This window comes from Amphiura filiformis, chromosome 7 (genome assembly GCF_039555335.1).
Source record: "Amphiura filiformis chromosome 7, Afil_fr2py, whole genome shotgun sequence".
Classification (NCBI taxonomy): domain Eukaryota; kingdom Metazoa; phylum Echinodermata; class Ophiuroidea; order Amphilepidida; family Amphiuridae; genus Amphiura; species Amphiura filiformis.
This window is the reverse complement of record NC_092634.1, coordinates 64,455,841-64,469,694: the sequence shown is the minus strand read 5'-3', so window position 1 is coordinate 64,469,694 and position 13,854 is coordinate 64,455,841. Positions and strand designations below refer to the sequence as shown.

General features: G+C 36.8%; 1 protein-coding gene across 1 annotated transcript; it reads right to left on the bottom strand.

Moving 5' to 3' along the window:
• Nucleotides 1-2,563: 2,563 nt before the first annotated feature.
• Nucleotides 2,564-13,854, bottom strand: LOC140157469 (uncharacterized). Its single transcript, XM_072180672.1, has 9 exons — nt 13,746-13,854; nt 11,937-12,068; nt 11,283-11,470; nt 10,912-11,030; nt 9,788-10,062; nt 8,776-8,937; nt 7,970-8,105; nt 6,579-6,846; nt 2,564-5,010 (listed from the first exon to the last, which is right to left on the bottom strand). The coding sequence occupies exons 2-9, from the start codon at nt 11,978-11,980 to the stop codon at nt 4,814-4,816; spliced, it is 1,389 nt and encodes a 462-aa protein (XP_072036773.1). The 5' UTR covers nt 11,981-12,068; nt 13,746-13,854; the 3' UTR covers nt 2,564-4,813.

Sequence of the window (13,854 nt, the reverse complement as noted above, 5' to 3'; positions counted from 1 at the left end):
ATGTATCTCACAGTTCAAACCCCGTGGACTTCCTTGTTCAGTATGACTGACCATAGACTCATTCAGAGTCTATGGACTGACCACGTGAGGATGTTAGCAATGCTCGGCCCTCGGAGAAGTCATTTTCAGAGGGTTTTGGTAAGTGCTACTAAAAATCGTAAATTTGTTCAAACTTTAGGACAGCTCGTCGGCTTCATTCCATAGTAGTGTAAGATATGTAAGAATAATTAACATTTGGAAAAAATTGGGTTTGAAGAAATGCAAATTATATGTAAATTTGAGTTGTGTAAATCCGATATTCGTTATGTTTTGTACTTGATGTGAAATGTTTGTAGTTAAATAAATAGATTTTGTATAACTTTCAAAAGAAATAAAGACATATATTACTGGCAAATTGAATAAAAATAAGTACGAGCTAACCTAACGTTATAATGGAAAACACACAAAACCCTAGCCTTACGCCACCTCGTTCGCCGTGTAATTCCTATAACGTTACGCTAAGTCGGCTTCATTCCATAATGGCGTAAGGTGACCAGGCGCCACTATGGATTGAAGTGAGGAGATATGCCAGTAAGACGTGAAATGTTTTTCATTTTGCCGATATTTTATTATTATAAAATGCGTATTAAAAGTGGCGTACGGTGGATAGGCAACTATGTAGCACACGAAATTTTACGCCAAATTTCAAAGTCAAAAAGAACATCATTAAAAACATACCGTACAAATTCACCTAATGGTGCATATTGGTTCGTTTGCGCAAATAATTCTAAAAATCCCAACAATATTTCAGAATCAGTGCTCTCAGTGCGGTGGGAATTTTAAGGAAGGGCATTTTTCGTGTGTGTTTAAAATGCCAGACAAGGGAGCCATTAGGCGAATCTTTACGGTATGTGCCAGTTCTCAAACAAATGACCAACAATAACCTCACGCCACTAAGGAATGACGAGTTTGTGAACATCCTCTGTTTTTTAATAAAACACAGGGAAAACCTGGCGAGACTAACGCATGAATTACGTTTGCCACAATCACATTAATGTTCCAAGCAGATTACCGTATGTTATTTTATTGATGTATTCTAGGTGGGCCAATTATAAAGCGAATCACTGATGGACCTTCATATTTAATAACGTTTTATTCGTGACAGATTTGGATGGTCTATTTCCTCATTTTGGTGTGAGTGATTCGGCGTCAGATAATCTGCCCAATACGCTACGCACCAGTACTGGTTAACTAGAAGATGACAGCTTGTAGAACTTCGTGGTTGAAATATTGCCTCGTATTATATAATATGGCTGACAATCAACTCAATCTGATAATTAATATACCATGATGGTTAATCATAGACCATGAAGCATGATCAAGTCCAGGGTGTTCAAAGGAGAGAATAATATTTTTTAATACCTCTATTTTTCCTTACAAATACAATGTGGCGTAGCTAGGGGTTGTGACGCCCAGGACTAAGGACACACACTGCCACCCCTCCCTTCTTGAAACAATTGCGCGCGAAATAGGGCCTACCACTAATTAATTTTAGTTGATGTACTTGAATATCGGTATTACATTGATCTTTCAAATGTTGACTTTCATCGCTTGGAGGGGGCGAAGAGTTGATGCAGAATTTGTCAACTTGGCGCCCCCGGGTGGCTCTCCTCCTCCCTGTCGCTACGCCACTGCATAAAGAGCACTTGGGCAGTACGAGAGATTATGCTGAAAATGGTAAAGCGAGAGGCAGAGAAGCTTGCCAACAAACCCGATAACGCCACCCTGTACAGATACGATTATAGTTAACTATCGTCCTTTAACACGGGGACGGTTGCAAACCAGCCATATTTGTCTACTCTTATACTTGGTACCATTGTATAGCTATAGCCTCTATCCAATGATACCAAATTATATACAAACATTTCCCACGTAATTACGCTATGACGTTATAATAAGCTAAGCGCGTCTCACGAAATTAGAAAATTCTGGCTATGTACAACAGTATTTCCCCCTCAAAAGTCCACAAACATGCGAATGAAGATTTTCTTTTAAATAAATTATGAAAGGGAATTTGTGCTTTAATATAACCACCAAATAGTAATGTAGAAGCCAATGGTGGGCCTCACTCAGCAATGTTTTGAAGGACAGCCATACGCCCTGGCAACATTGTGGGTTAACAATTTTATCACTACAATGAGCGAAAAGAGGAGGGATGTACGATTAGTTTAAGTCATTAGGGTGTAGTGTGCAGGATAGCACAACCGAGCCTTCTTTATAGAGCGAGCGTTAATGGTAGTAAAACTGAATCTCCGGCAATCATAACATTATGCCTTATATATTAGAAAAATAATTATCAAGCGCGAGCCATGCGGTTTTATTTAAAACAAACTCATATTGACCTTAAAACGAATAAAAACAGTCGGCTCTCAACACGAGATATTCACAATTCCCGCAGCGAAATTGTCTAAGTGCAATGACGTAATGGTTATTTGTGCTCAATTGTCTGCAGCCTTCATTGTATTACTGTGACGTCATTGCAAACGACAATTTCGACGCCCAGGAATTTTGAATATTGCGTGTTGAACGCCGGTCGGATGTTTTTATTTGCTTTTATGGTCACTATGAGTTTGTTTTAAATAAAACAATGTGATTCGTGCTTCAATTGTTTTTCTTACATATAGGGCATAATGTTGTGATTGCCGGAGACTCCCTTTAATGGTGTGTTTTCAGTATGGGAAAATCACTACGAATTGAAATATTATTGGTACAAATTAATAACAAGTAAATATTCAATGGTGGGTTTTCAGTATGGGAAAATCACTACGAATTATTAATGGTAGAAATCAATCACAAGTAAATTTTTTTATTAAACTTTTCCTTCGATATATTCACATAAATATTTATATAATATTGAATGGCTTTGAGTGTGATACAAGAATATATTGCACGAGATAGAAAAATATTGCACGAGTCGAAGACGATAGAAATATTTTTCTATCGAGTGCAATATATTCTTGTATCACACGAAAATAAGCCATTCAATATTATTATTATTATTTATTTTATATCAGGCTTTTGCTATGCGGTAAAATGAAAAATTAAGCTATAGCCACCGGGCCTAACCGATGTGTATTGTAATGTAAGCTTACCTTTTGACCTTCTTGTTTTCTGCTCTTTACTCTCCTAAGACAATTTCGGAATAATCATATATAGGTTTATTTGTAGATGTGAATTATTATTTCCTTAGGTTATCATCATCCAGAATTGCCGCGAATTAAGTTTGTGATTTTACTTGCTTATAGGCCTACAGTACGAAATCTCCTGTGAGCCGTTACGGTGTCTGTATTGTTGTGCTGTTGTATCATGACGCGTGTTGGTGCTGTAACCATGGTAACGCGCGACACATACGCGATACGCGTACAATATTGAATGGCTTTGAGTGTGATACAAGAATATATCTTTCTATCGAGTGCAATACATTATTGTATCACACGAAAATAAGCCATTCAATATTATTATTATTATTTATATCAGGCTTTTGCTATGCGGTAAAATGAAAAGCTTACCTAGCCACCGGGTTTAACCAATGTGTATTGTATAATGTAAGCTTTAATACCCTTTGACCTTCTTGTTTTCTGCTCTTTACTCTCCAAAGACAATTTTGGAATAATTATATATAGGATTATTTGTAGATGTGGATTATATTTCCTAAGGTTATCATCATCCAGAATTGCCGCAAATTAAGTTTGTGCTTTTACTTGTTTACAGTACGAAATCTCCTTTGAGCCGTTACGATGTCTGTAGCTGTTGTGCTGTTGTATCGTGACGCGTGTTGGTGCCGTCACCATGGTAACGCGCGACGCGTACGCGATACGCGTACAATATTCAAGAAATATTGTATTGCATCCGGGTGTTTTGAAAATATTGTACAATATGCAGTTTTATTGTATCGCTCAAAAACCTGATATAAATAATAATAACAAGTATTGTACCATCCACGATTATGACGAGCTTATACCGCTTTAAACTATTCAGCTACTGACCATCAAGCAAAAAGGTCGTATTAATGTAAATGCAGTCCTTTTCTTTCAACAAAATAATGCGACTTTAAAAAAGTCAATGTAATCGAGACCCGAATCGAGACTATTGAAATTGTTTGTCAAAGTAATGTTAAAATAATATATATGCTTTTACCACGATTTACGATACATTAGAAACCTTAATAATCAAAACGCTATTAATATAATAGTAACACTACAAAAAACATAATGGTTTCTGTGGCACAGCCGGGGAAACTAAATACATTTTACATGCGAACCACCAACGTATGAGCATGATCATAATCGTGTTCGTGCCTCGGGCTGACGCCCTCGATGTCTAGCTGCACCATCTGCTCGCACCACCGCTGTTCTACTGCCTCAGGCGGTATAAGACACGCTACACGTGATGTTTGAGGTTGGCGAAAATACAAGGCTAAATAGCCCCATTCAAAATAGACGGTTAGCAGTTATAAATTGAAAAAGAACTTTAATACAGTGGGGTACTATGTCGTACCCCAACGGTTTTAGAGTAAATTAATTTGGCTTTACGCCACTTAACAAATTCAGAATTTTTTGTGAGGATTTCATGATTATGTGTTAAACCAATGGCCATACTGATTACTGAATGACATTGGAAGTATGGAGTATAATAATATGCGTAAAAATATTGTCCTTTCTACGTTAGAATATTGTGAATACGAATATTAGTCATGAAGCTATTTCTATTTCTTTACATCACTAACTGCGTTGTTTTTAATACATGTACATCGCTGCAAATACTACGCAGCCGCTCATGGAATCATCCCTTTGTCACAACTACTTGGGCAGCATAACTTGTAAGGCATCATTTTAAGATCATTGGTCACGTGAACAGTTTCGCCCGGTAGCGTGAGAGAGCACTCCTCAATGTCGGTGACATAATCGTTGGGTACAAACAGCTCGATAGGACGACTTTCGCAGATTGGAGCTTGCGTTGGAGGTTTAGCATCTGGTTTTATAAACGCAAAAGAGAAAACAATTGAAAGATTAAAATTACAATAAATCATAGTGATTTTTGCATAGTGACGAATATAATTAAATTATTCTAAAACAGTGTCAATTGGCACCGTATATTTTTATCACAGGGGCAGTTCCGTAGTTACTGACGTACCTTTCAGAGATTTTTAGGATCCAGATCTTTTAACTTATGGAGGCATATGGATTTTGATTTTGAACACTTGAAGACCTGAAGACCTGAACGCAAGAAGACTGCAAGTCCACTTTTGAAGAAAATGAGTTACAGGGGGTTTTGAAGTTATTTCATGAAGACAAAAATTTTAACAGTTTGTTTTGTTTTGTTTTTTTGGGTTTTTTTTTACATTTGGCCCCCTCCTCATAGGGGTCACGGGGGGATCAAGAGGGGTCAAGAGGGGCCGTCTCATCACAACAATTACGAAAATATATAATTGTTCATACATTTTGAGCTCGGTTAATGAGTTAGGGGATCACTTCCGGTTGAAGGTCAACTGAGGTAAAATTTTAAAACAACCTTCAAATTCAACAAACAAGTATCCTCTTTGCATACAGATTATCAATATGGTTAAATATTTCCAACATCTGCATTCAGTTTTGAGTTATAAGCTTTTGTTTCAATCCGAGCGCAAGACCATAAGTCAATTTACTTGGTTGATATAGAAAATGATTCTTCTTGCCTATACCCATGTACCTGAGAAGTATCAATATTATGACTTTTTTTGGTTTCCAAATTATCTTATTTTAAAAAGTTTAAACGATCATATCTCAAAATGTCATATACGGACTTACGGTCTTCTTGCACGCGCTCAGGTCTTCACTTGTATTAGAAGTATCTCTGATAGAAGTATAAAACCTGAAAATGTAATTCCAAATCCATTTTCGAGGTACTTTTTGAGGTACAGTCATAATTACTCTGAAGTGTACAGATATATGATGGAAACTAATACCGTTTTGTTTGAATGAAGGGCCAAGCTAAAGAAACACAGCAAAGACCACAATCTGTTTTTTATCTTACAGGTTTAAAGTACACGATTTCAGCTGTTGCGGACGTACATTTTTCAACATGATTTTCGCATAGTGTCGAATTCAGATCATATTAAGATTGCACCAATATAAACAGTCAAGCAAGTAATGCTTGAATGGAAAATATCCATTAGCGTTGGTATCAAATAGCGTATTTTCAATATTAATAAAGAGACTAGCGTGCTGTGCGAAATCATTCTGTAAACCCGTCAGCAGCTGTTTATTTATGTATTTTGGTTATTCCCATTTAAGCATTACTTGACAAAAGCGTTAACCACAAATATACAAGCACATGTCTAGATCTGATAACTTTATGTAGAGCAGGGATATTGCCTGCACTGTAAAAATTTTTTACTCAACACTGAGTAAAAAGGTCACAGCTCAACAGTTGAGTAAAAAATTACTCAATGTTGAGTAATTTTTTACTCAACAGTTGAGTTATGACCTATATGAGCTGTTGAGATGGTGACCTTTTTACTCAGTGTTGAGTAAAACGTTTTTTACAGTGTGGGCATTTACCTGTAACATCTATGCGCCACTCAGCCGCATCTGATCCACATCCAAGTCCTGAATCAGGTAAAGCTACTCCTTGCTCAAGTCTCAAAATAAATTCCTTTGACTGGCCTGTAGGCGTGCCAATAAACAACGAGTCCCTTGGTGGAATAAAAACAAAGCTAGACCCATTGTCAAATACTACTGAGTTGTTTTTGGCATCGATTTCGAAGACAACATCGTTACTCAGTGGATCAATAAGCCTTATGAATGCTGCGCTATTTGGTCGCGTGATCTGAGGAAAGTAAAATTGAATCAAGTATAAAAAACACAAGTCACAAATTTATCACTTTTGTGGTATAATTTCAAAACAATGATTGCAAATACATTTAAATATCACTGTTAATATTATGTATTTGCAATCATACTTAAAAGTATTGATATTGGAAACGTAGTTATATAGCTCTGTTTCTCATATTGATAAAGTCCAGATTTGTGTTTTTCGTATCTTTCTTAGGCACCATCTATAGATTGGTCCTTTAGCACTAACGGTGCCTCGCTTATCATCGATGACTCTAATAAAAACGAAGGCATTTTGCAAATGCTAATTTATTACATCTCCTTGCCATGGGTACAATGGAAAGACCTATTGGCGGCAATTGGGGCACCAATAGTCCTAAAGGACCAAATCAAATGTGGTGCGTTACAGTCAACTGTAACAAAAGTTGCATTACAGGAATACTTCAATACTCTACTCTAAACACAGTAACCAAAAAGTTATCCAACTGACACAACAGCAAAATGCACTGACATGGAACAGTGCAATAATGGGAACCCAATACAATATATCTGTGAGTGACTGGAATAGTGTGGAACAAGACCTGTTTCTTGAAGAAAGTGTGTGAAAAGCTGAAGCAGCCCCGTTCCACACTATTCCACTTACTGTTTGGAAATAATCACCTCTGTAAGGATCTTGTACGCATTTTATTTGCTGGGTGCCAACTATTCCCCTGTAAATGTGGTCCAGGAAGCTGTTCCGTATCAGTGCATTTTGCTGCTGTGTCAGTTGGAAAACTGCTTTGTCACTGACATATGTTTAGAGTAGAGTATTGAAGTAATCCTGTGTAAACTTTTTGTTTATTTTTATGAGCAGGATTTTAAGATATGACCTTGTAAAAAATTATAAGTTTCTTTTTGAGGCCAGTTTAGGTAATCGTATTTGTAGAAAGCAAAATTAGACTTCTACGCTACAAAAAAATTTGGTACACTCATCGGAGCGCTTTCACCGGGTCAACATGCGTCTTCAGCGGATGTTATTGCTCTGGAGACTTGCTGCTGCTAGTGATATTGTTGAGACAAAAAAGAAGATGTTGTGCCGCCCCTTATTTATATTTTAACGATATATCAATCTAACCTACCTGGCTGTTGAAATGCACTTCAAATGCCTGGCCTGCCTCAATGACTCCGTTAGGTGAAGGATTGCTCGTATCTGGACTGACTTGAATTACATTATCATCAACGTAGACGAAAGTGCAAGACATACCGCTGGTAAAACTAGAAAATATATAATCATAATTTGGAGAGTTACGTAAAATGGTCGTCCCGTGTACCAGATGAGTAAAATCTGGACATATCAGTTGCGGGCCTTGTTTGATGTGATCATTTAAAACTTCTAACAAAACAACTATCACATTAATATGTAGACCTACATATTTAACATAATTTTTTGTTTCATTTTCAACTTATTCATCTCTTTCTGCTTTGTTGTGGTATTTTTATTCTATTAATTGATTGCATATTTGTGTGCAAATTGAGGGCGCTATTTACATATATTTTAAGTTTAATTTAGCAAAATAATATAAGTTACCAGTATTCCTAACATTTCATGATAAAAGCTTTTTGACAATTTCTTTGCTATTCTAATATTTAATGCCATTATAAGATGAAAACACGATTTAAGATAAATAGCGCCATCAGTGTTCACCTTTTCTTTAAAATGACGTTAATTTACATGCTATCAAACAACCTTTTATCAAAGGTAAACACTGCATTATAGAAATTGCCTTTATAGTGTTACCAAAGCGTTTTACATTATATTCCGCTGACATAAATGGGATATCATCATCAAGATGAATTATATTTTAATAAATATAACGATGAGATGCACCGTTAAATTTTGGCGCAAAAGATAATGTGTAAGTTAGCTGTATAATATAAAGTGTACCTATTTGCGTCTAGCGCGCTGAAGCAAACCTGATGTTTTCCCATATTTGCGGTAGTTGGATCCCAGGATAGGATGATCATCTTGCGGAGCGGAGATTCAGGGTCATTTACTGTTTCTGATGACTGCATTCCATATGGCATTTGAGTTCTGATTTTGGAAATTCTAGAATTTGAAAATGATAACTAGCTATAGTAGACATGCATAATAAATAAGACAAAATACGTTCTTCTAGTATGTAAACTGCTCCAAAAAAGAAACTTACCAGGTAAGAAATTTGTCTGTCAAATTCAAACGACAAATTGTGTTACACTAAATGGGATATGAGTGGAAGCAGTGTTAATTTACGCGAATTTTGACACCTCATTTGTTGCAAACGGATGAGTATTTTTGAAGTTATGCTTATTTAACCGAACCTATCCAATGGAATGAAAGTTGTACTCATACCACTTGAGATGGTTGGCAGTATACAGGTGTAATCAGTGCTCTCCTCTTCTTCTTTGCATGACTAACTTTCCTATTGTTTATTGTGTGAATTCATTGGGGCGGACCTGCAACTTTCAAATTTGATAGTAGGCTTGTTCAAATGAGCATAACTTCAAAAGTTTTGATCTGTTTGCGACAAATGAGGTGTCAAACTCCGCGTAAATGTACACCGCTTCCACTCATATGCTATTCAGTATAATACGATTTGTCGTTTGAACTTGACAGACGAATTTCTTACCTGGTAAGTTACTTTTTGGGACCAGTTAAGACAGTTGATTCTCAGTTCAATATCCCAGGAACATGCCGCGGGTAAGGTTGTGTGGTAATATTATTATCACAAAATGAACGTAAAGGATAGATGATAGATCCAAATTGAGTTTAAGTTATTTGGGTATAAATAGCGTAACATCGTAATTAACTAAAATAGGGCAAGTCGCATTTCGTCAGCATAAATTACATATTCAGCATCTTGCTGCATACAGACAACACAGATTGGGTCCAATAATGACTCAGAGCTAGAAATACGTACGGTATTGAGGGATCTCCTGCTTCAGCACGGACGATCATCTCAAAGTGTTCCCCAGGTCGTACCGTTATACAAGTTGGTGGGTCGATGATGATTGGTTTCAAACAAACTTCAGTTTGTTCTACAACATGTAAGAGAAATAGCAAAGACACCTTGCTGAGGGGGTTGCTCTTTCTTCTGTTGATATATGGTCTGGCAAAATCTTCTATTATGACGTTGACTGCATGGTAGCCTACGCCAACGTCTGTAGTATCAAAGTAAAGACTGCAATCTTTATTCTGCAATTTAAATACACAACAAAAATGATTGCACTCGCTTTAGAACTTTTGACATTAGAGAATGAATTTGAAGAAAACCTTCTGATAATTACAAACACTCGCTGAGCAGCAAGACCTTCCCTCTAAGCTTTTAATCCGATAAGCTGATTATCTATTTGTTTCCATGAATTGGAAGACATTCTTTGATGTATTACTGAGCTCAATCATCTGAAATTACTGGAGCGTGAGCCACCCAGGCTGGTGGCTCAGCATAGTATTTTATTAAGGTTTTCTCCAAATTCGTTTCCTAATTAGTTTTAAAGAGCTTATTTCCATTTAAAAGTTAAAGATGATGCATGGTACGCTGGACATTTTACAGCAGCGTATGCGTCAACATGTTACCGGAAGCGCGAATTCGCGGCTGGAACTTGTGCGAGAATACACGCTTACATGTTGATTCATTATTTTGTAGAGAGCAGCTAACCAATGCTGATTGATCTTTTCTTCAATTTTCAAGGTTTTTTATATTATCCACAGAATCAGCTGACTGTGAAGGTTACCTAACAGGGAAAAACAGGAAAAGAAAATTACTTCAAACTTTCGGTGTAATCATTCAATAAGTTTAAACAGTCAGGATAACTATACATCGTCTCTTTTTACGTTAAGCAGCGAATTTATCAATTGCAAAGAAGCATTTGTTGTATTGAAGACCGAATTAAAAATTGCGTATGACGTCTTGTCAACCAGACCAAAAATGCTATACGGCGCAGGACAGCAACCAATCATGTCGCGCCTTTGCCCTGACGTCAGACGAAAACTTTTTTTTAATTCAGTCTTCAAATTATAATGTGTTGTACTTTGCGTACTTACCTGTATAGTGAGACCATCCGTTGGACGACCACATGCCCTCGTATATTTATCCTGTGGGCATTCGTCTTTTTTACTGTCAGCATATCGGCATCGAATGATATCATCGTCAGGATCAGTTACTGCAAAATAAATTACACCAGTGAAAAAAATATCGTTGTGATTTCCTCATGAAAACACAAGAAATGGCAAAAAAAATAAAAAACAGCGTATAATTGAAGACCGAACTAAAAAGACTTGTTTGCGTCTGACGTCCTGTCAACCAGACCAAAAATGCCGTACTGCGCAGGACAGCAACCAATCACAACACGCCGTTGCCCTGACGTCAGACGCAAACTAGTCTTTTAATTCGGTCTTCAATTATAGCTGCCTACCTGCAATACGCAATTTATACTGGCAACCCTTGTAGAATTTCTCTAGTGGAATTAGCGCTGGTTGCGGAGAGGAGTTAATGGTTCCATCACGGCGCGGAATGAGATTGACGGTCGTTAGCATCTTCCATCCTTTAATTCCTTTGTCGCCAATGGGGCTTTGCAAATCAATCCAGCAGCAATCCTCGTAACTGTGGAATTTAAGGGGAAAACGTCACAGGAAAATTGTGACCAAACGAGACAAAGCATGCTCAGAGAATTTACATTGTTTGTTCGACGGGTCATTAGTCCTAAAGGGGTTAAAGTTAGGTTTGGTTTACGATATATTAGATTATTTAGGATTATCGTTAAGGTTATGGTAACGTGTTTGTTTTAATTCTGAGTTTCCATCAATTCCATCAATTCATCAAGAAATTGCTTTTTAATTTGAGGATAATTCTGTCAAATGGTATGACTTTGAACTTCAACCTTTCTAAAAAATAACTTGAGGTACATGTCGTAATATTAAATAATAATAATATCATAGGTATGAATGGTTTATGGAATCGAACTAGAGACCTGTCTGACAGAAGTATCCACCAACATAGCTGCCATGTCAACTGTTATACCGATCCGGTTGGTTTTTGTTTGGAAAAAAGATAGAGGAGTATTCCTTACCTGATATTAAAATGATCTGTGTCGGGGAGGATGTCATAGATCATGCTTCTATGTCCCAAAGCAAAATCTTGATCCACATCATAATCATCACATATCCAATCGAGATCTCTCTGCGCTTGATCAGGAGAACAGCTTTAAGAAAACAAGAGAAACTATTGAAAAAGTCCTGGATCTACAAATTATATTAAGGTTATTCTTATGAACATGATGTTTTACATACATCTTCTTTGTTTTTGTTTGTTTGCTTGTTTATTTATTTTCTGTTCCAAATTAGTAACTTCGTTCTTATTTATCGTTGTCGGATGAGAAAACAAAAAATAAAATAAATACAAACAAAATATTGAACCTTTGGTCCATATACCATAGGGATGACACTAAATTTAGTTTAGCGAACCGAACCTGTTGAAGGGAGAGCGAATTGGTTAGCGGTTGTTCCCTCGCCTTGCACCACTGAGTTCTCAGGTTCAGGCCCCGGCCGTGCCCAGGGACTGTATGTACACTTGGTTTATCCCGATCCTCACTTGCTCTCGCATGTTTTCTACGGATCTCCGGTTTCCTCCTGCTTTCAGAATCTGTGATTAGCTGTTTGGTTATCAAAAACTTCCTTCGCCCAGTACAACACCATGCGCCATATCAAACTTTGCATAACCCTATTTCCCCAATATGAAATTTTCGCAAAAAGGAACTATTTTGGCAGAGGAGAGGGCATCGAACCCACGCGGCACATTGTCGCTATTATGGCTATCAAACTAATGTCGGTATAGTACCAATGCACTAGATCAGTCGCCCATTTGCTTCATAAGTAGCAATCTTGAAAAGTGAAGCTATATATACTCAACTCCAACATAGCGGGTATAGAATTAATAACATTATGACAATTAAAGATAGAAAACGTATGATATTTTTCGATTTCACATGCTTACAAAGATTAATGTGTATTAAAGCGCTAGGTCAATATGTTGCATCACCCCGTCTGCATAATAGGATTCTATTAAAAATATTGAATTCTAACAGGTGTGCTGCAAACTACGATTTATCAGCATTTAAAAGAGATGCTGATTGGTAAATATAAACACTCGAGTATACATATGACAATTAACTACATGTAAACCAACAGTGAACCTTTGGCCCACGCGATTTCCTGGGAATACGGCCACATCACTACAACTTGTGACCTCAGTCAGACTTGCCCAATATTTGGTTCATTGGTGCTTTACTCTAACACCGTGTTCAATATTGTGTAAATATTCTTCATCTATTCATGCCGGGTGTCAGATACCATTATGTCTAATTGATATTTTTCCACACGAGGACACGGACACGAACATACAGATAATTCCCGGCGCCATCATGGAAGGTGTCAAAGATGTTTGTGACTTCAGTATATTATACCCTATATCTTGAGATAATATATTAACTGTACATTATATTTAACGATTCATGATACCCAATGGTTTGGTTTTGAAGGCAGAGTATTTCATTTTTATTTAAATACGTCATTTTTTTAATTGAGTGAAAATGAAGACTGAAACAATGGTGAAAAATCTATGTAAAAATTACATAAAACCCAGCTAAAGATTACTGTTTCGGTTGGTAATATTATCTTTTATTTTCTGAAATTAACTTTGGGGTTCTATTTGGAATTGTTGCGTTACAATTACAAAGTGAAGCAAAGACCGAAGTGAAAATGTATGTGTTATGTATGTATAGAGAACCCTATATTAATCATGTTCATTGCACAATTACAATGTTGAGATATGATTTATATCTTATTAAGCCTGAAGGTGAAACATTTATAAAGTTACTCACCTACTGCATACTAACTCTCCTCTGGTTTCTAGAATTGTTCGATCTCGCTGTGAATCTGGAGTACATGGCGTGAATCCAGTTTCCGTATGATCATATTTGAAACCAATGC